Genomic DNA, 24,465 nt, shown 5'->3' on the forward strand with positions numbered 1-24,465 from the left:
ATTCCCCTCTCCTTACAGCAGCAGCAGCATGCTCAGAACAGAGCCACAGCCCACGAGGATTTTACCCAGTGGCACAGAGGAATTGCTTACATACAAAGATCTGGGAACAAGTGGGATTTTGCCAAGTGTCACTGAGCCTACCTTGGAGCCACACAACATCTCAGGCATCAAGCCAGATGCTGTAGAAGCGCCTCTGGTGACTTTATTTAATGCCACTTCTCACCTGGGCAGCAGCATATCAGGTATGTTTAAGATTTGACTTCCTTTTGTCCTCTTTCCTGCCAGAATAGTTCTATACAGTTTCTTGTGCAAAAGCACAACTTCCCTGCATTAGGCATGTGCCAGCAGCAGTCTTCTCAATATGGAATGCAATTTTTTTTGCTTAGCTGGGAGCAGAGAACAGCTCAGCTGAATGATTCAGGCCCAGCTTTGACCAACCTATCTAAGGAAAGACGTGGACCCTTAAAAAAGCTCCAAAGGAACACAAGGATGATCAGAGGTCTAGAAAACATGTCAAACTAAAATGATTAGTCTAGAACACTGAGAAAATACATGGGTTTGTATAATATTTTTCTTAAAAGATGAAAGATACATTCTCAGAATCCCCTGGGAACTAACACAGCACTAATGACCTTCAAGTGCAGTTAAGATGATTTAAGTTAGACATTAGATAAACTTTCTCACAGTAAGGATAATAAAGCATTAGAAAAGATACTTGAAGAACGCTGTGGAGGGTTTTTAAGAACTGAACAATAAATATTTATCAAAAATGACACAGAAGTAGTTGAGTATCTTTTGGAGCAAAGAATTAGGCCAGACATACTTTTTAGTCTGCCTTCTCTTCCAACTGCCTGAATCTGTGACTCAGGCTTAAGTGTATACTAACAATAGAGATGGTTTTTTTGTAGTGGTAGTTGGGTAAATTTGTAGGATTATGCCTTACATTAAATCTGTAAAAATGTGCACATGATATATTTTAGACTGTTACAAAGTGCAGAATTCAGAGCCTTGTTAATGCCTTTCAGAGCTAACTTTGTAAAACTTTATTAGATCTCCATTAAGTCTGTACCCAAAGCCTGTACACAGACTGCAGTCTGAGGTATTTAGGTTTGCAATCAGATGTCCCAGCTGGCATCATTGGGATAAACGTGTGAGGTATGACAGGACAAGGGGGAATGCCTTCAAACTGAGAGAAAGCAGGTTTAGATTGGATATTACAAAGAAATTCTTCCCTGTGAGGGTGCTGAGGCCCTGGCACAGGTTGCCCAGAGCAGCTGGGGCTGTCCCTGGATCCCTGGCAGTGTTCAGAGCCAGGTTGGACAGGGCTCTGAGCAGCCTGGCCTACTGGAAGGTGTCCCTGCCCATGGTAGGGGGTTGGACCTGGATGATCTTTGAGGTGACTTTCAACCCAGGCCATTCTGTGATTCTGTGATCTGTCAAAGCCCTCAGATGGACAATATAGCCGTAACACATTTCTGTTATTAGCACTTATCCAAGCACATGCCATGTAGAAATATTAAAAAACCCCAAAAACTTTTTTCTCCAGAGATAGAAGCCACTTCCATTCCCTCATTTTTTTAAAGGGGAGGTTGAACTCCAGCCTGCTTCCCATGGTCCTTCCTATGCTGACAGAAACTGGCAAAAGTCTTCAATCACATGCCATAAAAGCATTCAAATACTATTCCCAACTCTGTAACACATTATTGACATAAGATTCCTTTTACATAGATCTAAATGGCCTTTCACCTTAAACTGTAATGATCTCACTTTCACAGAGGTGGGTGAGACACTGCTGCCATCACACCTGGAGCCAAGCACCCAGCTGTTTCCCTCCTCTGAAAGAGTACAGTTTGTGGAAAGTGAATGGATTCTTCCTCCATTTTCTGCTTCACAAGAGCTGCAGACTGTTACCCAAGGTAGAAACAAGTTTACTTTTCTGTTCTTGCTTCTGAACACAGGTGCCATCAACGTTTTCATCCACCCTGCAATGTGTCTCTGGATTCCTGTACTAGAACCCATGCAGTCCTCAGACTATCAAATTCAAAATATTCCTGTCCTGAATTCATCCTTCCCTAATATTTACATGAGGTAACATACAAGGAGGAGATACTAATGGCATGACTTTACTACTCCTCACCATAAAATGTAGAAAGCAGAAGTACACAAGATCCAAAAATGGGAGGAACAGAGAACCATTTTTGTCACAAACTGCAGGAAGTGCATGTCGTGATCCTTCACTCTTTGAGCCTGGTAGCAAACTTCACCTGACAGTCACAGAGAGGAAATTTCCTCTCAAATTTGTCCCCACACTTTATCATCCTCCAGCTTACCTGGTGTTTGCTCCCAAATTCTCTGTAACTCTTCAAAGCAGGCAGACATGAAGCACTCACAGCAATCCCATCCCAGGCATCCATACTCTCATAAAATCCCCCCCAAAAAAAAACATGATTAATGTTGGAAATAGAAGACGAAACAATACCATGTTGTGGTATTTTTGTGTAAAAGTTACTAGAATTAGATGTAAGTGTTTGGGAAGGAGCTATACAAGACTTGACTAATATTTTGGACTAGACAAAACAGTGTTAAGGATATGAACAGCTGTTTAAATAAACAGATATCTAAATATGCTTAACAAATGAGGTTAAGACGTGATCAAGGACAAAACTTTACTGTTAAAAGTTTCAGTTTCAGCACACTCCACAATCCTGAGGCTGACAAAATTTGTTTGCCATCACTCAGCAAGAGATAACAATTTTTTCTTCCTAATTCTTTTCCTCCCTTTTCTCCCTCCTCTCTAAAGGACAAGCAAACACTTCTCCAAAGGTTGTTCATTCCATTAAATTCCTAACAGCAACCATCGGCTGCCTGTTCTTTGTCCCTATACCTGCAAACACATTTTATGACAAGGAAGATGGCAACTCCACTCAGTTATCCCTACAAATCCTCCCAGCTGATGGCTCTCCTTGGGGATCTGAGAGCTGGCTGCAGTTTAACACCTCCCAGCAGGCCATGCACGGCTATCCCCTAGAGATGGACTTCCAGCATTCCCCACAGGAGTTTGTGCTGTCTGCCACGGATTCCGGCGCTCTGACAGCCTGGCAATCCTTCACCATCGAGCTCCTGAAGCCCCCCCAGCCGCCCTGCCACCATTTCACTGTGCGGACCAAGAACAGCTACTCCTCCTTCCTGAGGGAAAGGAAAAGGGTGGGTTTGTTCCTGGAGAAGCTCTCCTTCTTCCTGAACTCCAGCAGCCCCAAAGACATGGCGCTGACAGCTCTCCAGCCCGGCTCCACACTCATCTCCTGGTACAACAGCTCGCTGTGCGCAAGCGCCAACACCTCTTCCAACTGGTGCGGGAAAAATGAAATCCAGCAGGCATTGGAGAAACTGAGGGTGCCAGCTGGCTCTGTGAGCCCACAGTTCATCCAAGCAATGCTGCCAGAGTACAGAATCGATGTGACCTTCAGTATTTCCTACAGTGAGGACTGCCCAGCCAGCACTGAGCCGTTCCCCTGGCCCTGCAGCAGCACCGGGCCGGCGCTCCACACCGAGAACGACTCCACGGTGAGGAGCAGCCCCCGTGCCCTGCTGAGCAGTGTTTGTGCCACTGCTGGCCTGGTGCTGGCAGTAGTGGTCTGCTGGCTTTGCAGGTGTGCCAGGAGGATTCCTGGAACACAGCCTGTGATGGGTCAGACAAATTCCCAGCTGAGCCATGCTGATGTGGAACTGGACACCCTGAGACCTCGCAAAGCCCCTGTACACGAGTGCAGGGCTGCACTTCCACCTCCGTTGTGGATCCCACCTTCAGCAATGCTTCCCTCCCACAGGCAGCATCCCAGGCCCATCCCTCACATCACACCACCCTTCCAGCCACCAAAATACCAACTCCCTCCCCTCTATCCAGAGGCTCTGACCACCTACCATGGCCAGGGCAACATCCAGAGGCTTAAGTTTTAAAAACTTTTAAATGGTATTAAGAGCAAATCTATAAAAAGACAAATTGCATTATAAGGTGCTATCCTTAACCCAGAAAAAACCAACATAAACAGGCAGTTAGTGATTTGCACCATGTTTCAATTTAGAATAGAATGTATTTGACCCACACCTGACAAAGAGGCAGTGGCAAAACCAGAACCCAAGTGAAACAGGCAAAAGAATCTCCTGATGAAGAGGTAGAATTACAACCCTGCAAAAGTCAGAACAAGAAAATACACATCAAGCTGATGCTGGTGGGAATGAGGGGTCGGAGTCAGTGCCGGGCAAATCTCACTGCATTATGTCTCCCTGACTCATAAATATACATTTTATATAGAAGAGGCAGAACTGTCACAGAAGGATCACCAAAAAACCATTAAGGTTCCATTGAAATTCAGAGGTGCTACAGCTCTGGAGTCTAGGCCATCTTGGAATTTTAGAGTTTTAAAAAATGCCTGACATTGTCCTTTCAATCTTTCAAAACTTTTTAAAGTGTTTCTATAAAAACATCATATGGAGCATTTCTAAAGGCAATAGTAGCTACTGAACTCCTCATGTAAGGTAATTTAGTGCAATGTATTTTTAAAAATACATTTTAAAGTTCCAGTCTTGCCTTCTTTACAGTAAAACTGTCTCTTGTCTGCTTCTACCTGGGACAGTTCTAGCAGAGAACTCCTGAAGTTCTGCAAAAGAATTTATAAGGACTTTTTAAACATTTTGAAATCCTTCCAGTTTAATAGATTATCATATACAAAATGCAATCCATAATTTAATTATGAACTGCATTTTGCAATCACATAATTACAGATCAAGCTACTTAATCCGTAACTTCCAATTTTAATCTGTAAACTCTTTTTAGAGCTGACAAAACCTTCCCTAAACCCGAAGGCAGCGAGTGAAATAGGAGCAAAGCAGCACCAGTGCCACTATGCAGGGCAGGAGAGGAATATGGAATTGCCCTTTCCAGAAGTGCAAAGATCAGCTCTTGCCATCTCTCGAGTCCCTGTGAGACTCTTCAGGTACATGAAATACAGACCCACAGTCACCAGCCCTGCTCATTTAATCACCAACCAGTGTGACCTGGCAGATGCTCCAAATGTGGAGAATGGAGTTGGTAAACAAGCTAACCAAATACACATTTTAATAGCAGGTGCTATCAAATTTCTCTTTCTCTAATGAACTATTTAATTCCTGTACATATTTGCAAGGAGTGCAGTTGAATATTAATGGCACATGAGGAGATGCAATACACAATTCCCAAGGCACAGGATGAGCTTTTCAGCTCTAACTCTCCAGCCTAGCAAACTGCAGAGCTGACATTTACATGCTCCCCAGCTTCCAGACTTCAACATTCCTCTAGGAAACAAGAGAAACATCCAGATATGCAGCAAAATCTCATTAAAATAACCCAGAAAGGTATGAGAAGCAATAATTTTGTGGCAGTTTTCTCCATCAGAACATTTCAGCTAGGATATCAAGAGATGTGGTGATGCAGAACATTCTGTTTTCCATGAAGTAGTAAAAATAAAAGCAGTAAGACTTTCTTCACACTAGGATCTGCAAGAGTTACATGTTGCTTCTGTAAAAGCTACAAATATTTTACCATATGATAGAAAATATTACCATGTAAGTACTATTTAATCACTCTGTAAAAATGGTTCTAAACTCATTTAACAGAAAACACACCTAACCTGCATCAGTGGCTGAATAATCACTTTGAAATTATTCATGGTAGTTCAGCAAAGCTGAAGAAAGGATTCAGTCACAAATGTTCAGTGAAGAATATTTGTGTTCAGATCTATACATCACAAACTATAGTATTTAAAGCTGCAGGTGAATATAAAAATATTTATTTAGTTTTAGAAAATCTCAAAGATGTGTCTCAAACCAACTATGAGATACCCAATCTGTGAGCCCTTCAGTTGCTTACAGAAGCCAGATGCAGACCAGAGGAAGGCTGACACACTTGGAGAGCTCAGGAATTATCTTTCCTTAGCCCATGTGCAAGACGACCCAAAACCTGGCAAGGGATCAGACCACAGACATTGGCTGAATTTTCCCAGTTGAGAATTCTAGTCCCCAGTGCAAGAGGCTCTACTCAAAGAAACTGAAGACAGATCAGTTACCTTTTCATTCACAGCCATTCAAACTCAGGCCCTCAGACATACAACCACAAGTATCTTACAGAACACACTTCATCAATAATATAATTATTAGCAAAAAATTTTATTGTACTTTTGCTTACAAAGCCTTAACTCCAACACAACAACTTGAAAGGCTTTGCTTTCTAAAGACCATTTCCATTCCATTTCTTAAAAGTCTTTAAGCCAACAATTTCTATCTGTAAAAGCCCTCACCCTCCCACCCCTCAGATGAAAACCAAGACTGGCACTCTCTCAGCTCAGTGTCTGGGTACCCAGTGTGCGGTCTTTTCCATAATTCTGAACTCCTGAGGAATCCTCATATAAATAAAAGGTGTTCATGGACCAAAATTAAGGATGTTATCAGCTTACTGTAAATTACTTCAATTTTTTTTTTAAGACGGTCATCACTGATTTTGACATATTATCCAATACTTCTGGGCAAGGACTTTAAGGTGACTAACATTTTTGACTACTTGATTTACTCCATGGCAGCAGAGGTTTTCTTCATCCTAAAGCACGACTGGAAAACGCTTCAGGACAGCTCCTATTTGCACACAGCTGGTTTAACGTGATATGCAGGTTTCATACTTCATAGCAAAAATAGGACTAGAAAAATGTAAAAACCAATCAAACCACAGCTATACAATTGTATTGAAACAGTACCAAGAGCAATTCCAGCATTAAATATTTTTGCATTTTAGCCAGGTTTTGTCCCAAGAAACAGAATTAATCCTCACTGCCGGCCTGCTTTTCCATTTTCTGTTGTTTCCATTCTGAAAGGCAAGACAACAAGTGGTAAGTCTTGTTACTGGAGGAACAATCAACAGTTAAAAAAAAAAATCAGATTTAAATGCTTTCATAAATATTTTTTACTTCACTAACTGTTCTGTCTCTCCCTACCCCAACATATGCAATCTGATCTCCTCTTAATACTTCTTTAAGCAGCAGTCAGTACATAAAGGAAAGGTTTCTGCAGAGATACATTTCAGCTGTGAAAAACCATCCACTATCAACCTCACCAAAATAGAAAATATTCCTGTGACTGGAGAATATTCATGTGACTGGAGAATCCATTTTGAAAACTTGAGCTTTGGCCATTTTTTCCAAGGACTTCATTTTCACCCCTCTTACACTGATCATTGTCTACCATCATCTGATTTCCTTCAGAGTAGGCTGATTTGGCTTTCCAGTATTTTTTGTAGAACATGGACTACTTCATTACAGCACAGCCTAAGAGTCAACCACTTTATCACCAACAATATTTCTGTATCAGCCATTCCTGTGGAAGCTAAAGCAAGCAGAAAGTCTCAGCTACAGTTTAAACCCCTGCAGTTTAGTAAGAGTTTTGCTGCAGGGGCAGTCCCTGAGGCCCAGCTCTCAGCAGTCAGTCTCACTCAGCACAGATGCAAACAGAAAACCAAACACTGCTGTGGTTCTCCATCAATGCTGAGAAGCAAAGGAATATATTCAGATATTTTAATCATCAAAGGAGTATCTAATGCTGTAAACCCCACACTGACTGCTACCAAGATATGGGTAGTGATACATTTCCTGATACAAACCCATTTTCTTCTTTCAGATGTTGATACAGTTCAGCTTTGTTGTTGACAGAGTTCAACCGACCAATAAATTCCTGGTGTTTCCTAGAGTTGGCAGTATTAATTCTGTTGCTCCATAAAGACAGCAAGGACATTGGCCCTAAAATTGTAAGTAAAAAGAGTCTAAGTGATGAAAATTTTGAATTAACATTACATCATTATAATATCTTAAAGGAAAATACAGATTATGGTAATTCAACATGTTAAAACAACTAAAATTAAACAAACTTACAACAGGGGCTAAATAAATATAAAATATGCAAAGTGATAATGGCTGAGGAGTTGCTGCATGTGAGATGGACTCTGCTTTAAATACAGAATCTCAGCATCAGCTCAGCCACTGTAACAGAAAATAATTCACACCAAGGAAGAGTGAGAACTGTCCATTCTGACAACTGCACTGCTTAGGCAAGTTGATTATTTAGTAGCAGGAGACAGTGATTTCTGATACCTGCCCTCAAACAGCATTTCTCACGCACACTAGGTCAGACAGCACCAGCAGGAACTTGGCCAACCCCCTGTCAACCCAAGAGTTGATCAGCAGACCCACACAGTGTCTTGGTATCTCCCTTTTTTCACAGACCTGGTGAGGTTAACATGTTTTCCAAGAATTTCTCAACATTTAGCATTCAATTAAACATGATCTTCACTGACTTAGCTTTAACTCCAAAATGATTCACCTCATTACTTTAGAAAACACAGACTGATGCAACAACATCTACTCTTAAAAGAAATAATCTGTTGCAATTGTTCTGGTTTACCTTTTGCCTTTTCAACTGTGGGCATTTCGTCCATTGTAATGAGAGGCTTTTTGTTGGGGGGCTCAGGAGAATCAGGGGAGTCTTTGATAACTTCAGCTTCTGCCAGTTCTTCTTTCTCCCGATCCAAAAGACCTTTTAACCTTTTCCAGAGGGAAGGAAAAGGGTGAGGAAAATTATGTTTGAGCAGGACATAATTCTTGATAGCTTTCTGTACTACTCAAAATTATACAGGACCCATACCATAAGAAAATTTCTTTTGACCCCTTGGAGTGGGTGACAAACAATAGGGAATTGTAGCCAAATAATCCTCTGTATAAAGCATTACATATAGGAAAGGTTCTTAATATACAGTTTCACTTTGGTTGTTGAGACAATTGATGTCTGAATTTTGAAGGAAAGACTAAATTAAAATAAATACATAGGGAAATACAATACAACTTCCTATTATCTTTTCTAGATGAATTCAGACCCATTCACACTAGACCCCTTTTATCTCAGTCCCCATTTCTGTTCCACATGTGAAAGCAAAGTTGTAGGAATGATCATTCACAGGAAGGCATGGAATGTCATCAGCATGGTGACAGCAGGGTAGATGAAAAGGCCCTCCCATCCTAAATGATCCCTGCATGCACAGAGCACATACAAATTAAGCTTATTACCGTGAGTTTTTTGGATCTCTGTAGAAAGTAGTTTCAAAGAAGAAACACAGAACAGACTGACAGGTGCTTGCCACTTAGACAAGCTACAGTAACAACATGAATTACAGACAGGAGGTAAACGGACTACAATCCTGATGCTCAACTGAAGAGAAGAGCCAAATCAAGCTGGGTTGTTTAATCAACCTGAACACTGAACTATCTACAGCTTGATAAAACAACTGCTTGTCCCACATTTTCAGCCATGCTTTACGTTTCCATAAAGCAGTTTAATATCGAATAGGTGGTGTGGTTATGATAGAATCCAACAGCAGGAACTCCTCAAGCTACAACACTTGGCTAAGAGGTCAGCTAAGAACAACAGTTATGCTACAGTTTGATTTCACTTTAGAAAATGTACCTCTCTGATTCCTGCCATGGCTTATCTGATTCATAGTCTTTGCCCAACTTCTCCGACTTGTCCTCTTTGTCTTCTCTCTTCCTGCCCCGTTTCTTGCGCTCCTCCTCCTCGGGGGGTTTGCTCCTGCAGGCCATGAGGCACTCCAGGACTCGCTGGTGTTTGTCAGAGTTGTTGATGTGCGCTCGCACCAGGGTCTCCAGCTCGTTCCACATGATGCGGTACTGCTCATCCCTGAAGGGCCAGGAAAAACACCACACCGAGGATCACCACCACCATTCCACTACTCACTGCATCAATGCAGGCCTTAAGAAACAACACAGAACCCCCAAACCAAAAATAACTCCCCAGAGATTATCTGTCCTCCTGTACTGCAGGTTTCTCCACCTGGGATTACTCCATGCTTGAACCACATTAACATTTCCCAGTTAACGCCCAGAGTAAAATTTAAATTGAAATGGATTATATCCATTGGAATCATATTGTTGGCACTTGTGAAACCTCTCAGGTGCTTGCTAACAATGCAATGTCAGAGGGCCATTCATGTACTGACATGCAAATTAATTATTACATTATTTGGGTTTAAAAAAATAAGAAAGAATTGCACCACACCATTGTCAATAACTCCCAGTCATGTAGGCAAATCAGGAGCTGAATTTCTTTTCAATCCATTCTTGGAAATAGGAGGAACACATCCCAGTGATTGAGGGATCAGAATATTCCATGCTTATTTTAAAGAAGTATCCCATATTTGAAATAACTGTTCCATAAGGATTCTAATATATCCCAATTTTAAGTATATTAGAAATGAACAGTGCATTAAGTTTTCCTTTTTATTAATTTGAAATTATTCCACTTTATCTGTCCATACTGTATCTATTTCTTAACTTTGCCAATAACTATCTTTGATTTCATACTTTTTAGCATTTTTAAATTCTTAGATAATAAAACTGTAGAGCTTTTTTCCCTAATATACAGCAGTATCAGTACTGTTATAGCCCCTAAATGATACAGGTGAAGCACTCACAGCATTTGGGGTGTGCAATACAGTGTTTAGTTCACTATGTATTACTTTTAGCTATATTTTAAAAACCTGGTATGAAAACATTGTCAACAGAGTATTTCTGAGAAATAGTCCAGAATCAACAGAGAGATAGGCATGTAACCTTTTTGGCCCCTTTCCTCTGGTACCAACTGTTGAAATTGGCAGTGGGTCATTCTTCCTCTCCATGTCTACCAAATTGTATATTGTTTTTTGACAATTCAGCACATCCTCATCAGTCATTGTCTCCTTTACAATCACACTGGCTAATGGCACTACCTGAGAGACAAAATAGAAATAAACAACAAGAAAATGTGTGTCACAGGAGAGCAACAGGGATTAAAAAATTAAAGGCAAGGAAACAACACCAACAAAACCCCACCCTCTTATCCTCAGTTCAGTACTAATTTTAAGTGTAAGTAGATGCTTTCTTTACCCAGCAGAACTGGAGCTGTCAGGTTCAAATCACTTTATTTAAATAGCATTCCAATAATCTACTGCATTAAATACAGAATTAGTTCAGGAAAAATAAAGCTGAAAATAAACTGATTATACAGCAAGGGATTTATCACCCCATAGAATTGGTATTTCATCAAGTGACATGGGGAAACTTAATCTAGGAACAGAACAAAAATGTACATAGCCCAGGTTACTTACAGCTTGCATGTTGAAGATGGTGGTCTGAGAAATAATCATAGGCCAGTAACGAGTATGTTTCTCTAACTGATCTTTTGCACGTTCCAATGGAATTTCAAGACTTCCATCCATCTTATATCTGGGCTCTAGAAAAGGAGTTAATCGGTTTTCCCTCATAAATTCACCAAAATCCTAATGATAACCAAACAAGATACAATTAGGCATTTCTCTAACAAAGCAACTTTCAGTGAAGGGGCTAAACAGCTTAGCCTTGCTTATCACTTTGTACCATCCCACTGCCATATCCGACCCTACCAGCCACAGCCCTGTCTCTAGCTCTCATGCATTTACCAGGGGGAACACAAAAACAGGGGCACAGAAATATGGGGTAAAAATCAATATATGGGTTTTGACAAAGAGGACTTCCAGATTTGCAAGGTATTTCGTCTATGGGAAGAGTTATATTTTTCCAGAAGGAACTTCTGCTTATTTACAAAAAATATCAAGGATGTGTTGAAAAAAATAAAGGATAAACAAAAGGCATGTCAGCTGATTGTTTGATATCAGGGTTCAAAGCTGGTATCAGACAATCAGCTGTCAACTTCATCTTTTTGATTTATTGTACAAGCACTCATATGCAATCTATCCTTTGACAATAAGCATGATATAGTTCTATGTGTATCCAACCCACAGAAGAAACTTGCCAAGAAAAATGTTTTCCTAGAACTAGGACAAAATTTCAACACTCCTAGTACATTAAGGAGGCATTCCTTGACACACAAAGTATTCTATGAAGCAGGCATAACAATCAACAAACGTAGTATTTTCTACTATTTTATCTATCAAGGTATTTATTACAAAGGAAGTTTGACCATGCAATCCACTCTAGCGTTTCCTTCCCACACCTACTGCCCTGCACCTGTTGTCATGTGAGAGAAGCAGCGGTGTAGGACAGAAAGACCCTTACTGTGATCCTGTAGTCAGTGACCCTCCCACCGCAGCCTTCGCTAATTGAGGGGGGATCTTCCAGAATTGAGCGCGAGCTGCTCAACACGTGCAAGAAAATCTCTCCCCCGTGGCTGCTGAGCATGTGGCTGATGACTTTTGAGCCAGACTTGCGTGGCTGCTCCAACAACACCGAACGACCTGGTGGAAGGGAGATCAGTTTCATTCACTCATTCCTGCGTGCTGCAATTTTACATTTTGAGCTGCATAAATACAGGTTTGTGCTTGGCCAAGAAGAATCTGAACCCACCAAGGTGGTGTTTTCACCCAGCTGAACAACAAACTGCCATCTCCTCATTACTTGACACAGAACAGGGTATATGCACCTTAAAATTTTACAAAGCAACACCAAAAGGCCTCTCCTAGACCAATCCATCATTTTTTCTGTAAGACATTATTCTTAGGAAAAAATACATATTCATAAGGCATTCAAATAGCCCTGCTGCAGAACCACACTCATCAAAACAACTTTCAAAAAGTAATAAAATAACCTCTTGAGTATAAAGGTATCAGCTGATACCACTTGCTCATGCTTAGAATGGATACTGTTCTTCAGACAGGGAAATAAAACTGCATTTGTCTTATTTTCAGTAAAATATGCACCAAGCATTAAAGGGTGCATTCTCCAAATAAGTTTCTTTTTATCAGGAAGCAAAAATCAAAGAGTGAGCTTATCTGAAATACACTATTAATTTTGGTTCTAACCATTTTTATAAATCAAAGGACATTCTCACTACACAATCTCTAGAGAAAAATACACTAAGATATAATGTTTAATAAAACCACTGCATATGTGGAGAATCAAGTAACTTGACTGAAGGAAACATTCTATTAAAAGGATATTTGTAATGCCATTTTGTTTGCAAACATACAAACCTCCATTTCAATCTTTAAGTTTCAAAAACAATTGCCTTTGAGGACATTTAACAACTTTTTTCTCTTATTTATAGGACATTTTAAAATAAACACAGTATTTTTACAGTATATACACATTAATGCTACACCAATCAAAATGTGCCACATGCTCCATTTACAGAATTAAAAATTATAACATTGAATAATTAGTCAAGGACACAAATTTACCATTAAGGAGAAAGTTTGTAAGGCATGAAGAAGGTCTGCTATTTACATCTACTGGTGAAATTCTGTATGCTCCAGTGCAATAGTGCAGTTCTGAAAAATAAAGGAGTAGAAAAGTGGAGTGTAATTCCAGAGACAGAAAAAAAAATCCACAAAATAAAAGAATGGAAGAGGAGGAGGCTAGTCCACAATGAGCAGAACTAGAAAGTCTAGATGCCTCTCAGTCTCAAAGTCCTCACTGGGAGGATTCCCAAGAATCCACAGCTCTGAGAATCTCATACATTCCCAAGCCCTGTTTGCAGCAGAAACCCCAATTCTTTATCTCCTGAATCACTTCACTGACCAGTCAGTTTGCTCTTATTTCTCTTACCTGTATTTCTGGCCTGCTGGCTCAACGAGTCAACATAAATTGCTAATAGTTAATAGGGTGCATGAGCTGCACAGCCACCTCAGAGCTGCCCTGGCTTTCTCTCCTGTACTCTGATTTGTACAAGTTACCAACAAGGTCTGGAAGGTTCCATGGCACCTACCCACACTGTTGGTTCGAGGAGTGCACCATTTCAGTGTCACAGTTTCTTTAAATGTGCCTTCCCTGCTATTGCCACCTACGTGGTTATCACCTGCAGAGAAAGGCAGAAAGAGGAGGGATCAACCAGAGTTTATTACAGAAAAACAGCTCTAAACTTAAGGTACAAAATGTAACATGAACATATACACAATGCAATCTGAATTTAAAACTTAGATACCTAACCTTTTGATTTGACAAGTAGAAAGTTCTACATAAGTTTAGTTCTGTCAGCAGCAGCAACTTTTTCCTGCTAAAATGCTCAGGACTTGAAGATAATATCTTTATTAAAATTTTCCACACAGAAATCAGAACTCTTAAATACTAGAGCTGACTGTATTTATGTATTAATACAATAAAAATGTATTGGATTAATTTATGTATTAATACAATACATATTGTATTCCCAAAGTCAATTAAACCAATCTAAAGGTACATTTGACAAGTTTAATTTTTTGGGGAAAGAAATATTTGGTCTCATCGCTATGTCAGATTCAGCCTGCATTCTCTCAATGTGTTCTACTGAGCACAGATGCTTTATTATTAAAATACTGGAAATACTTTATTATTAAAATTAACTGCAGCAATTTTAGAAATTATCTCTCAGAATATCTGAAGGCCAAACTTATTTAACCTGAAAATTTCTTGGCAACATTTCAGAGAAAGAAGACCAGTGTAACTAAATTCCCACTTTCCGAGCATCAGAGCTATTACAGCTGAATTATGTATTTAGAAACAAATGAAAGAACCCAAAATTTACAGGATCTAAGAACAGACTTTTTCCTCTCTAAGTCCTGATGGGAAAAATGTGAAGAGGAAATGCAGTCAGAGTGCTTTTGTATTTTCCTAGGAGACCTAATTCCTTGAGCCTACAGGTTTTACAAAACTGCTTCTGAGCCCTGGTAATAAAAGCTTTAAGATTTCAACATCATAACACAGTTCAGGTGAGGCTGAGGTCATTACTGCAACACCCTCTGCTTTTCATCAATCTTTAGTCATCCACTCCCCTAAAATTTGGAGCACAGCACTTGGAGATGACAAAGGAGTTACCTCTTCTTCCTCAAAGTAATGAGACAAAAAGAACAAACTCCCCAAAATGGCTACTTATGGATCATATGACATTTAATTCTACTAATACAGAAGTTATAAGCTGATTTTTAACCACGTTTTACATCAGGCAGTTTCCTCAACAAAATGATTCTGCAAAAGGCTGAGTATTGTGCTTTTCTGACTTTGGTTGAGCTATTAAAAATTCACCTCAGAGGAATACTAGGTAGTAATTCCAAATTTACAAAAAAAAAGATAGTAGGTATTTCAAATACAACAAAAAAGCTCAACAGCCAAACAACTCTTGTTTTTTCTAAAACAATTATTGTCATAAATAGGCCTGTGGGATGTAACTGGTGCTAATTATTATTACTTAACAAATGTCAATTGTGCAAGGCATGATTTTGCACAAATATCCACAAGAAGGACTTTATTTTGTAAAATCTCCCTGCATATCTGGTCTCTCACCTAGTTTTAGTATCTCAGTAAGGAACTGACATGTCCTTAAAATCTCACAGCAATATCCTGAACATATGTGAATTTGGCCTGTTTTCTCACTGCTGTATTAAAATATATCAATATTGAGTAAAACTCTAATGCCAACATTACAAATTAAGTTCCCTGGGTTACAAGGAATAACTGAAATATTTACTATTTGAGCCTGAAATTTATATGGATTTGAATCTCTCCATCTTTCTTTGTGAATACTCCCAAAGAGGTTGATCAAAAGCCACCTTCAGATGGCCATTCCTACTCACCACTCTTTAAAAAATCCACATGTGCCTCTTTGTGATGAAGCAGCTCCACATCATAGTTGGCTGATGTGTTAGCATGTTGTTCCTCCTTCAAAAGAGAAAGGTAGACATAAATAGAATTACTTTAGCTTGAGGTCACCATTTTCATAAAGGAATAATTCTACATTTGTCTTTCAGTCTGAAAGAAAACAAAAAATCTTCAAGTGCCTCAGACAACAACAGGATTGCAATGCTGAGGAAACTTTGCTCTTGGAGCAGTTTAAAGATGCAGCCAACTGCTTTTCCTCTTATTTACTTTTTTGAAACCCTATTCCTCTTTACACAAGCCTCATGTCAGGGTGCAGAGCATCACACACAGGAAAAAAAACTAGGTTTGACTACTTCACTAAATTAGTGAAGTTAAGGAAGCCTACAAAATGTTACATAACGAGCAGCAGTTACAACTTACTGAGGAGCAGCAACAAAGACTCACTGCAGGGTAGAGGGACAATTACTTTTCAAAACCAAAAATAAAGAATCCAAACCAAAACCCACACTTTGAACTTATTATTTCTTAAGCTTATGAGAAGAAGTGCACTTGCAGCTCCAAGTTTATAACTAAAAAAAATTTGATTTTTGTAAAGAGGACACTGCATCTTTAAACAGCTGCAGAGGATCAGCAAAAACAGAACAGTAACTCTGCTAATTTACTCCAAATTTAAAAAGAAAAGAAAAAACCACAGAGAACCCAACATAGTCTATTACTATAAGGACAAAGGCAGAAGGGAGAGGCACACCAGCAGCACACAGGTCAGAAAGTTACAGACAAGGTATTTGCAAACTGAAGTCACATTTATGCCATGACCCATGTTAAACTCTCATAAAAACTGAAAATTATTTTGATATCTTGTTTTAACTTATAAAATCCACACAATATTGCTAGTTTTCAAATATGCAATGATTGACTGTGTTACAAGTTAATGAATTTTTTAAATCACGAAGGTTACCTGCCCATGGCTCTTTTTCTGTTTGAATACTGACACTTCTGTCTCAATTGTCTCGTGCTGCCTGATCAGAAAATTACTGCCAACTGAACACCTGACATTCTAAACTGCACTAATTTCCCTCCAAGTAGCAAAAAAATTTAAAATATGGACATAACATCTACCACAAGATGCTTAATTGAATCTCTTTCTTAACTAGGTATATCCTGTCCCCATTTCATATTTATGGATTTTCAGAGTAGAAAACCCACTGGAAAATCCTTGGTAAAAAAGCAGCTTTTAGTTACAAACACCTTTATGTTGGGTGGGCATGATAATGAAACAGAGGAAAAAGAGACTCACTATGCCACTATAATGCACAAGGGTCAAGAATATCTAAACACAACTAGAAAAAGACAAAAGAATCACAGACAAATTGATCTGAGGTAAACAAGACTGTATTTATATAAAGTAATACAAACAGAACTGAAATAACACTTGTATTGCTACGTCAAAAATTGAGATTTGGCAATACAATATTTTGTTCTGTGATCCTTCTTTACTTTTTTTTCCCCTACTTCATTTTTACTAACCTGATCACAGACATTGAATGTGGGCTAATAAAAGAAAAAAAACAAAACAGAAAATATGATATGGAGAGAAAAACAATGTAAAAATTCAATTAAAATAAACATCAAAAGTTTTCAAACAAATTTAGAAGTGATGCATCTGGTTAACACAGAGCTGGAGACACAATATTACCTTCATAGGGATGTTAGTTATTGTGGTTGAAGCCAGATCAAAGTGTTGCTGTACTAAAAGATTCAGTTTGGTAGCCAGGTGCCTCCCGGCACGGACACTGTGCACTTCACTGGTTAGAACAGGGGAGAGCTGAAATAAATTGATACATGGAATTCATAGTTTAGGTTGTGATATCATTCAACAGTACAGTTTGTTCAACTCTCAAATAAGCATTTATGCTGCTAAAACTACCATTCAGAAACCCACACCAGGGGAAACTACCAAGCAAGAAGCAAAAAACTATTTTCATTCTGAAGTTTGAGCTTATGCCAACCGCTATAGATGCAGTTCTTAAAAATGGTAAAAAAACAAAATTAGAAGTGTGCTAAAAATTTTGAGTCACTAATTGTTAATAGGAAAAAGTAGCATCACAACATGGGGAATAAATCTTAACAGCAGCTCTGGGCCTGGTTTTACATTCTTTTACCTGCTGAGTAACAGTAGCAAAGTAATTTTTAGATGTCTGCCTGTAAGTGCATCATACATACACAAGGCAAATAAACACAAGCTAGAAGATGTATTTGATTTTTCCTTTGCCAAAAAGAACGCTGGGTTGGGGCTCAAAAACAAAACAAAATAAATTTAAAAAACCACACAACAAAAACTACAACAACAATCCCCAAAAACCCCAAAACAACCCCAAACAACAACAACCAAAAAAAAAAATCCCAAGACCCAAACCCAGTGACTGCCTTAGAGAGGGAAGTAGTCAATTTGCTATCTTCCATTCACAATTTTTAGCATAACTACAGCAGAGTTCTGTAGAAATGAATCACAGGAAGGTAGCCCCTGATAGTCCTTTTCATATATTAAATACTATGCAGCTTTTCATGCTAAGTCATTTTTCTGGGGCCTTTTCTTACAGACAGTACATTAATACAGAGCAGACTGTTGAATAGCAGAATATATTACAGATTTTTAATGTACTTGGTTTCAAAGAACCACCACATGTGCTTTTGCTACTGAACAACTGAGAACAATTTGCACTATTTTCAGTCTGATGTGGTTCAATCTGGAATAAGCTTTCTCATTTGAATCTCCTCACCTCTTTTTTAGGACGATCTGAAACAAGGCTGTCTTCACCAACTGGGTACGTGTGGATTAACACCAGTTCACATTTCTGAATCTGCATTAGACTTAAAAATAAAATCATTTTGCTTAGCCTACAGCGTGGCAGATTATCTCCTAAAATTAAATTAATTCTGGTATCTAGAACACAGAATCAAAACATATGTTAGTAACATGTTGTTTATGAAACCGTGCTGCAGGAACTAGGTTACAGATACGAATTTCAAAAGCACAGACTTCAAAATAAGTTCTTATCAGAATAAAAATACAAGCCTAACACTTCTTGCTCCTCAGATGCTACAGCACTGTGCTTCTTTTTTGGACACATCATGGAGTAAGTCCTTAACTGGTGCAATCTGTTCAGCTTTATTCAGCTGCATATTGACACTACAGAGGAGTTGTGTCTCCAAGTGTAGGTAAGAATGAGGGGATTCCAGGGAACATGAGAACAACTACCCAAACAGCACAGAGAGATGGGACATGTAATGGGATATATGCTAATCCTGATGTGGCTGGAAGTTTGGAGTGATACAAACATTGTACCACATCCCTGTCTTTACAATGGATTTAACCCCTAATTTCCTGGGCAGGATCCTTTATACATCCATGAAACTGCAACTGCAGCAGGAAAAAATAGGAGAGTGCTGCTTCTGTTCTTGAAGTGCCTGAGGAGTAACCAGGATAGGATCTCAACCCACAACAACTTAACAAGATAACAGAGTGCTGCAGACAAACAGTTCAGTTTCATTAGACAAAACATACATGGAAAAAGACTTCTCAGAGGAGATGCACTCTGCATTTTAAGATTTCTTTATCTCAAGGGAAGTTCCAGGCAATACAGTCATTTAGAAACTAAAACTAGTTTCAAAGAAGTTACCTGTTTTAGTCAAAGGAAAATGAACATGGAAGTAACACAGTATTATCAAGAAAAACTGCTCCAGATGAATTAGTGATTAAAAACACAATGTGTAACAAGGCACAGTTATGCATTACATTTTGGAGCAGATGTAGAAGGTAACAAGCTAAAGAAATCCTGACCTATGAAGGATGATACTGGAAAGAAAATGATCATACACCACCTCTAAGCTAACAATATCATGATTTACCACATTCTACCTCACATTCATTCAAACGGTTCATTAGAGTGAGTTTTGTGACAGAAATACATCCATATTTCCTAGAGGACGCCAGAAACTCTGTAAAAAGCGTACTCACTGGTCAGAGTTAGCTGCAAGCTTGTTGTGCTCATGAATGGTCTCCTGAACACAATCCTCCAGCATCCGAACATGGCTGTCACTACAAAGAAAGGTGGATTTCTTTAAAGGCGGCACCATCTGAACCCCATAACAAAAGCTTTGAAAAGGCGAGAAGTGCTCTGAGAAGGATCTGTGCAAAGGGGCTGCCTGCAGCCCTGGTGGGAATGTCAGGAACCAGCAGAGGCCCCCGGTGCCCACCTCTTGGCGTTGGTGATGCAGATGATCCTGCCCCGGTTGCCGACGCGCTCGGCGTTCTCCATGAGCGTGGTGCGGGCCTCGTGCTGGTACTCGGTGATCTTGCAGAGCGCCTCCACGGCGGCCACCAGCCCGTGCAGGATGCTGCAGCACTCGGGGTCTGCCCGCGGGTTCGGTGGCCCCACGGCCGCCAGCGCCGCCATCAGCTGGGCGGGACAGAGAGCTGTGAGCCAGAGGCACCTCCCAGCTTTTCTAACACATCTGACATGCAGATCAACATTGCCGGAGAAGGGCAAATGGAACAACTAACGAACATTACCGGCAGCCTTCTGGAAAACATTTGGCCCTAAATTATCCTTTGCAATTTCATTTATTCATTGTGATTAAATATTCGCATTTATTACAGAAAAATACCTGACCAAAACCAACAACTTATATCCAACACCCGAAAGACATTGCTGGTTGCCTTCTGCTTTTATTTTCTGAGAATTTGGAAATGCATTTCTTCCTCAAAGTAAATTTTTCAGAGGATGAAACACAACCATAAATAGGATATTAACAATTAAAGTATTTAACACAAGTTATTTGCCTCTCAAGCAAATATTTCAAAAAAGAATTTAAGTTCAAAAAGTAACACTGAATTACAGAAGAAATATGTAACTAATTTATTCATAATGTTTATTTTAAATATTTAAGTCTCTATTTAAAGATATTGGATTCTTTTTAAATTTTGTCTATAGAATGATCCAGGCTTACAGGCAGCTATTTGAAATTCTGTTATACAATTTCAGACTAGATCCACCTATACTGTAATTAAACAGCGTTACTTCATATTGAACACAATGTTTATTTCACAATAAAGTCTGAACTACAAAACAAAAGAACAGTTACTAATCATACCTCCTGCAAGTTCTGATCTTCCTGAGTCCAAGAATTCAACACATGAGCCCCAGAATCACTCACAATGAAATTCACCTACAAGGATCAAAAAAGCACATTAAGGTAACGGCCATTATATTGCTACTTCCCCAAATTTAAACCAACATGAATTGCACTTCTTTTTTCTGGTTGTCTGGAGATAATGTGCAATGACAAGCCAAACTCAAAATAACAAACCCACAAAAATCACACACTCCTGCTATATTAAATTTTCCCCTTAGTAATATGATTAACAACTTATATTTGTACACCAGAAAATCATTCTCTACACCAAATAAGATTTTCAAAATATTAGCATTTTTAAAATTATATTAGATTTTCAGCAGGACAGCCATAAAATAAAGTAAATTCTAATACTGTAAACTGCACATCATTCTCCAAAGTCTGTCACAGTATATCATGGGGTAAATATCTACCAAGATTTAACAAACATCACAAAGAAAATACAGTTTTCTAAACAAGAAGCTGTGTGTGCCAGGAAGCTCTCCTCCCACTTTTCCGAACTGTTAGCTCCAGGGCAATCGTATCCTCTTCCTAAAGCCCAGAATTCCTTCAATGCTGACACCGAAATTCTTAGAGAGAGCTACCATGTGTATTCAGCAAGAAAATTCAGCTTAAGACAGTTCCTCACTGAAGCTTTTGTGAAGTCATTGTTCAGGAGAGCACAATAATAAAGCTCTAAGTTGCCCTAAAGCACCTCTCCATGTTTTGCAGCAGCTTGTAATGTGACATTAGAACAATGAAAGATTCCAAAATTAAATATGCAATGAGATTTATATACTACTAAAACCAATTCAAGGACTATAACGTATATAAACAGCAAAAACAAGTTTTAAGTGATAAATTACAATTTGATTATTTTACTCTAAACAACACAAATACATTAAAAGACTAAAATAAAAGATGAAAACATCCCATATTGTATCAAGCATGACATGCAGCATGGCTGGCAGAACCTACCAGTTTCTTGAAAGGGAAAATATCATACATTATTCTACAGTATTCCATGGATGACTCCACTGAGCAGGTCCACAGGGACTTGGAGATGGGTGCCAGAGGAATGATGCCCTGGGTGCGGTTCTTCACTAACATATCGAATTCCACGTGCTGCCTGCATGATTCTGCCATGTAGGGGCAGTGATCCACAACGAAAACAGTTTTGTGAGACTCAGAAAATATTTTCATTTTCTTCCTGAAAGAAACAGACATCAAAAATGCACACGGTGAAAAGAACCCAAACAAAACACATCATAAGTTGACTGTGAAAATTACACATACATCCTAGAAATATTCAAGTTTTAGAGTCCATTTTTAGTAGACTACATTTTTTAATCAGAAGAAACGATTTTTTCTCAGGAGGAAAAATAGAGGAAAGTGGAATTATCATGCTGAAAAGGCAATAAAAATGCACAGTATTACTCTCCCCACTCCTCTATTTAAAACCAACTTTAGAGAAGAAGTACACAAACTGCTTCCTATTTAAAGCTTATTTCCTAAAACAAGTAACATGCAAAAGAAAAAAATTATTATTAAACTTTAAAGACCAAGAATTTTAGTCTTGGCTTTGCTAAATATATCTTATTTTTAAACGAATAGTTGCATCTGTACTTCAACATCTCACTGACAAATATACCAAGTGTGAAATTATAAAAATCACAGAGCAGGTAGGGCTGGAAGGATCCTCCAGACATCATCCGGTCCAACCCACAGCCAGGGCAGGGTGACCTAGAGCGGGTAATGCCTTCACGTGGGTTTGCAATGTCTCCAGAGGGGGACTCCCTTCCCAGGCAGCTGCTCCAGGGCTCTGCCACCTTTTATGTACACAAGTTCTTCCTCATGTTGAGGTGGAACTTCCTGTGTTTTCGTTTATGGCCACTGCTCCTCTCCTGTCGCTGGGCACCGCCGAAAACGGCAATTTCTAGCGAAAGAATTTATTGTTCTATGTACTTCTGCTGAATTACAGAATACGCAAGACAAAAAGTACATATATGTTCATTTAAAAAAACCTAAAATATCAAAGCAACAAGGATCACGGAAGTGAAACCGCGGCTTCCTCGGGGGGAAGCAGCGGGGCAGGCTTGGGCCCGGCGCTCGGCTGCAGCAGCCGGGGCTCACCGCGGCCCCTTGGCCTGACCCCGGCCGCTGCCGGCCCGGCCCGAGCGCTCGCAGCCCGCCCTGGCCGGGGCAGGGAGCCCGAGGGGCTGGGGCAGCGCCGCTGGACGCGTTACGGCGACGGCGAGCGTTCCTCACCTGGGCCGGCTCCTCCGGTGGTGCAGCAGCCCCGGTCCCGCTCCTCGCCGCGCCCGGCCGCGCCCGCGGCCCCGCTCCGAGGAGGAGGAGGGACGAGGCCCGCGGGGCGCCCTAGACGGGGCCAGGCGCGGGCGCCTCCGGCCGGGCGCCCTCCATGTCCCTGCGGCGCTCTGCTCCCCCTCCTCGGGCGGCTCGGCGGGGAGCGCGGGGCCCGGGTCCGGCCTGCGCGCCCGGCGCCCGCGGGGGTGGGAGAGGCGGCCGGAGCCCCCCCCGCTCCGCCCACCCCTGAGCCCGCGGGGGCCCCGCGCGGCCACGGGCGCCGCCGGCACCGCGGCTCCCCCGGGGGGAGCGCCCGGCCCCTGTCCGCACTTCCCCGGGCCACAGCGCCCGGCCGGGATCACTCGCCCGACATGCCGAGGCCGGCGCCGGCCCCGCTGCCGTTGCCACTCCTGTTCCCCAGCCCGATCCCGCCCGAGCGCGGACGCCCCGCCCGTCCCTACGCTGCCCGCACGGCTCGGGGGAGGAGCCCGCGATCTCGCGAGAGCACGAGGACGCCCTGTGGGCGGGCTCCGCCGTGGCCTCCGTGTTCTCGCGAGATCTGCGGGCGTGGCGGGCACACCGACGGGCGGCAGCCCCGTGTGTTCCAGTTTCTGAGGGAATTCTGTCTTCCAGCGTGCAGGGGGACGGAGCGTGCCAGCGAAAGGCTCCCTGATCACCGAAACTACACACTATTTATACATTTTAAGAAACAGAAGCATCAGCGATCAGGGGCAGAAAGTTACGTAATTTGTTTGTTAATTAGTACTCAACCCTGTTTTCTGGGTGTGTCTGTGGCTTCTCGCGCTCATTAGTGCGCAGCCGAAGTTCCATTTGAGTCTGGGGTCTGTTTTTAGGAGGGGGTCGGTGGTTGCGATCGCCGGCATTACCTTTCCCCCTGTTACTGCTGACTTCACCATTGATGGCTCTCAGCCATACAGCCCAGTCATTTTGGGACTGTCTCCCTTTTTTTTCTTAAAAGACGAGAAAATAATACGACCGTAGAATCACACAACTCCCTGGCCTGAGAGGGACCCTGTTATGGGCAGGGACACCTTCCACTATCCCAGCTTGCTCAGAGCCCCGTCCAGCCTGGCCTTGGAGACTGCCAGAGATCCAGGAGTAGCTACAGCTTCTCTGGGCACCATGCGCCAGGGCCTCAGCACCCTCACAGGAAAGAATTTCTTCCCAATATCCAATCTAAACCTATTCACAGTGCAACTGCTTAATCCTGCGTGTGCCGCTAGAGCTGCTGATGTACAGTTCAACACAGATCCCGAGGTTTGGCTCGACACCC

General features: G+C 40.9%; 1 protein-coding gene across 3 annotated transcripts; it reads right to left on the minus strand.

The window, feature by feature from the left end:
* Positions 1 to 6,182: 6,182 nt before the first annotated feature.
* INTS13 (integrator complex subunit 13) lies at positions 6,183 to 23,652 on the minus strand. Of its 3 annotated transcripts, XM_054630873.2 has the most exons (19): positions 23,133 to 23,652; positions 22,516 to 22,800; positions 21,843 to 22,074; positions 20,844 to 20,918; positions 19,947 to 20,149; positions 19,708 to 19,788; positions 18,470 to 18,560; positions 17,386 to 17,514; positions 17,217 to 17,240; positions 15,665 to 15,749; positions 13,825 to 13,914; positions 13,298 to 13,387; positions 12,177 to 12,355; positions 11,231 to 11,401; positions 10,698 to 10,852; positions 9,535 to 9,765; positions 8,479 to 8,618; positions 7,682 to 7,817; positions 6,183 to 6,892 (listed from the first exon to the last, which is right to left on the minus strand). In XM_054630873.2, exons 3-19 carry the CDS (start codon positions 22,065 to 22,067, stop codon positions 6,853 to 6,855), a joined length of 2,145 nt encoding a protein of 714 aa, XP_054486848.1. In that variant the 5' UTR covers positions 22,068 to 22,074; positions 22,516 to 22,800; positions 23,133 to 23,652; the 3' UTR covers positions 6,183 to 6,852. The 3 variants fall into 3 exon arrangements, with proteins under 3 accessions (XP_054486848.1, XP_054486845.1, XP_054486846.1); XM_054630870.2 differs by lacking the exon at positions 22,516 to 22,800; XM_054630871.2 differs by lacking the exons at positions 17,217 to 17,240; positions 22,516 to 22,800 and having other exon boundaries at positions 23,133 to 23,651.
* Positions 23,653 to 24,465: the final 813 nt, after the last annotated feature.

The sequence above is a fragment of the Agelaius phoeniceus genome, chromosome 5, assembly GCF_051311805.1.
Source record: "Agelaius phoeniceus isolate bAgePho1 chromosome 5, bAgePho1.hap1, whole genome shotgun sequence".
Taxonomy (NCBI): Eukaryota; Metazoa; Chordata; class Aves; order Passeriformes; family Icteridae; genus Agelaius; species Agelaius phoeniceus.

Bases quoted from the DNA above. Each gene is read 5' to 3' on its own strand.
- INTS13 (XM_054630870.2), bottom strand. From the start codon at position 22,067: ATGAAAATATTTTCTGAGTCTCACAAAACTGTTTTCGTTGTGGATCAC. The intron at 19,789-19,946 runs GTGGGCACCGGG...CTTTCTTTGTAG, and splicing joins TGCATCACCAACGCCAAGAG to TGACAGCCATGTTCGGATGC. The intron at 15,750-17,216 runs GTTAGTAAAAAT...TCTCTTTTGAAG, and splicing joins CATTCAATGTCTGTGATCAG to GAGGAACAACATGCTAACAC.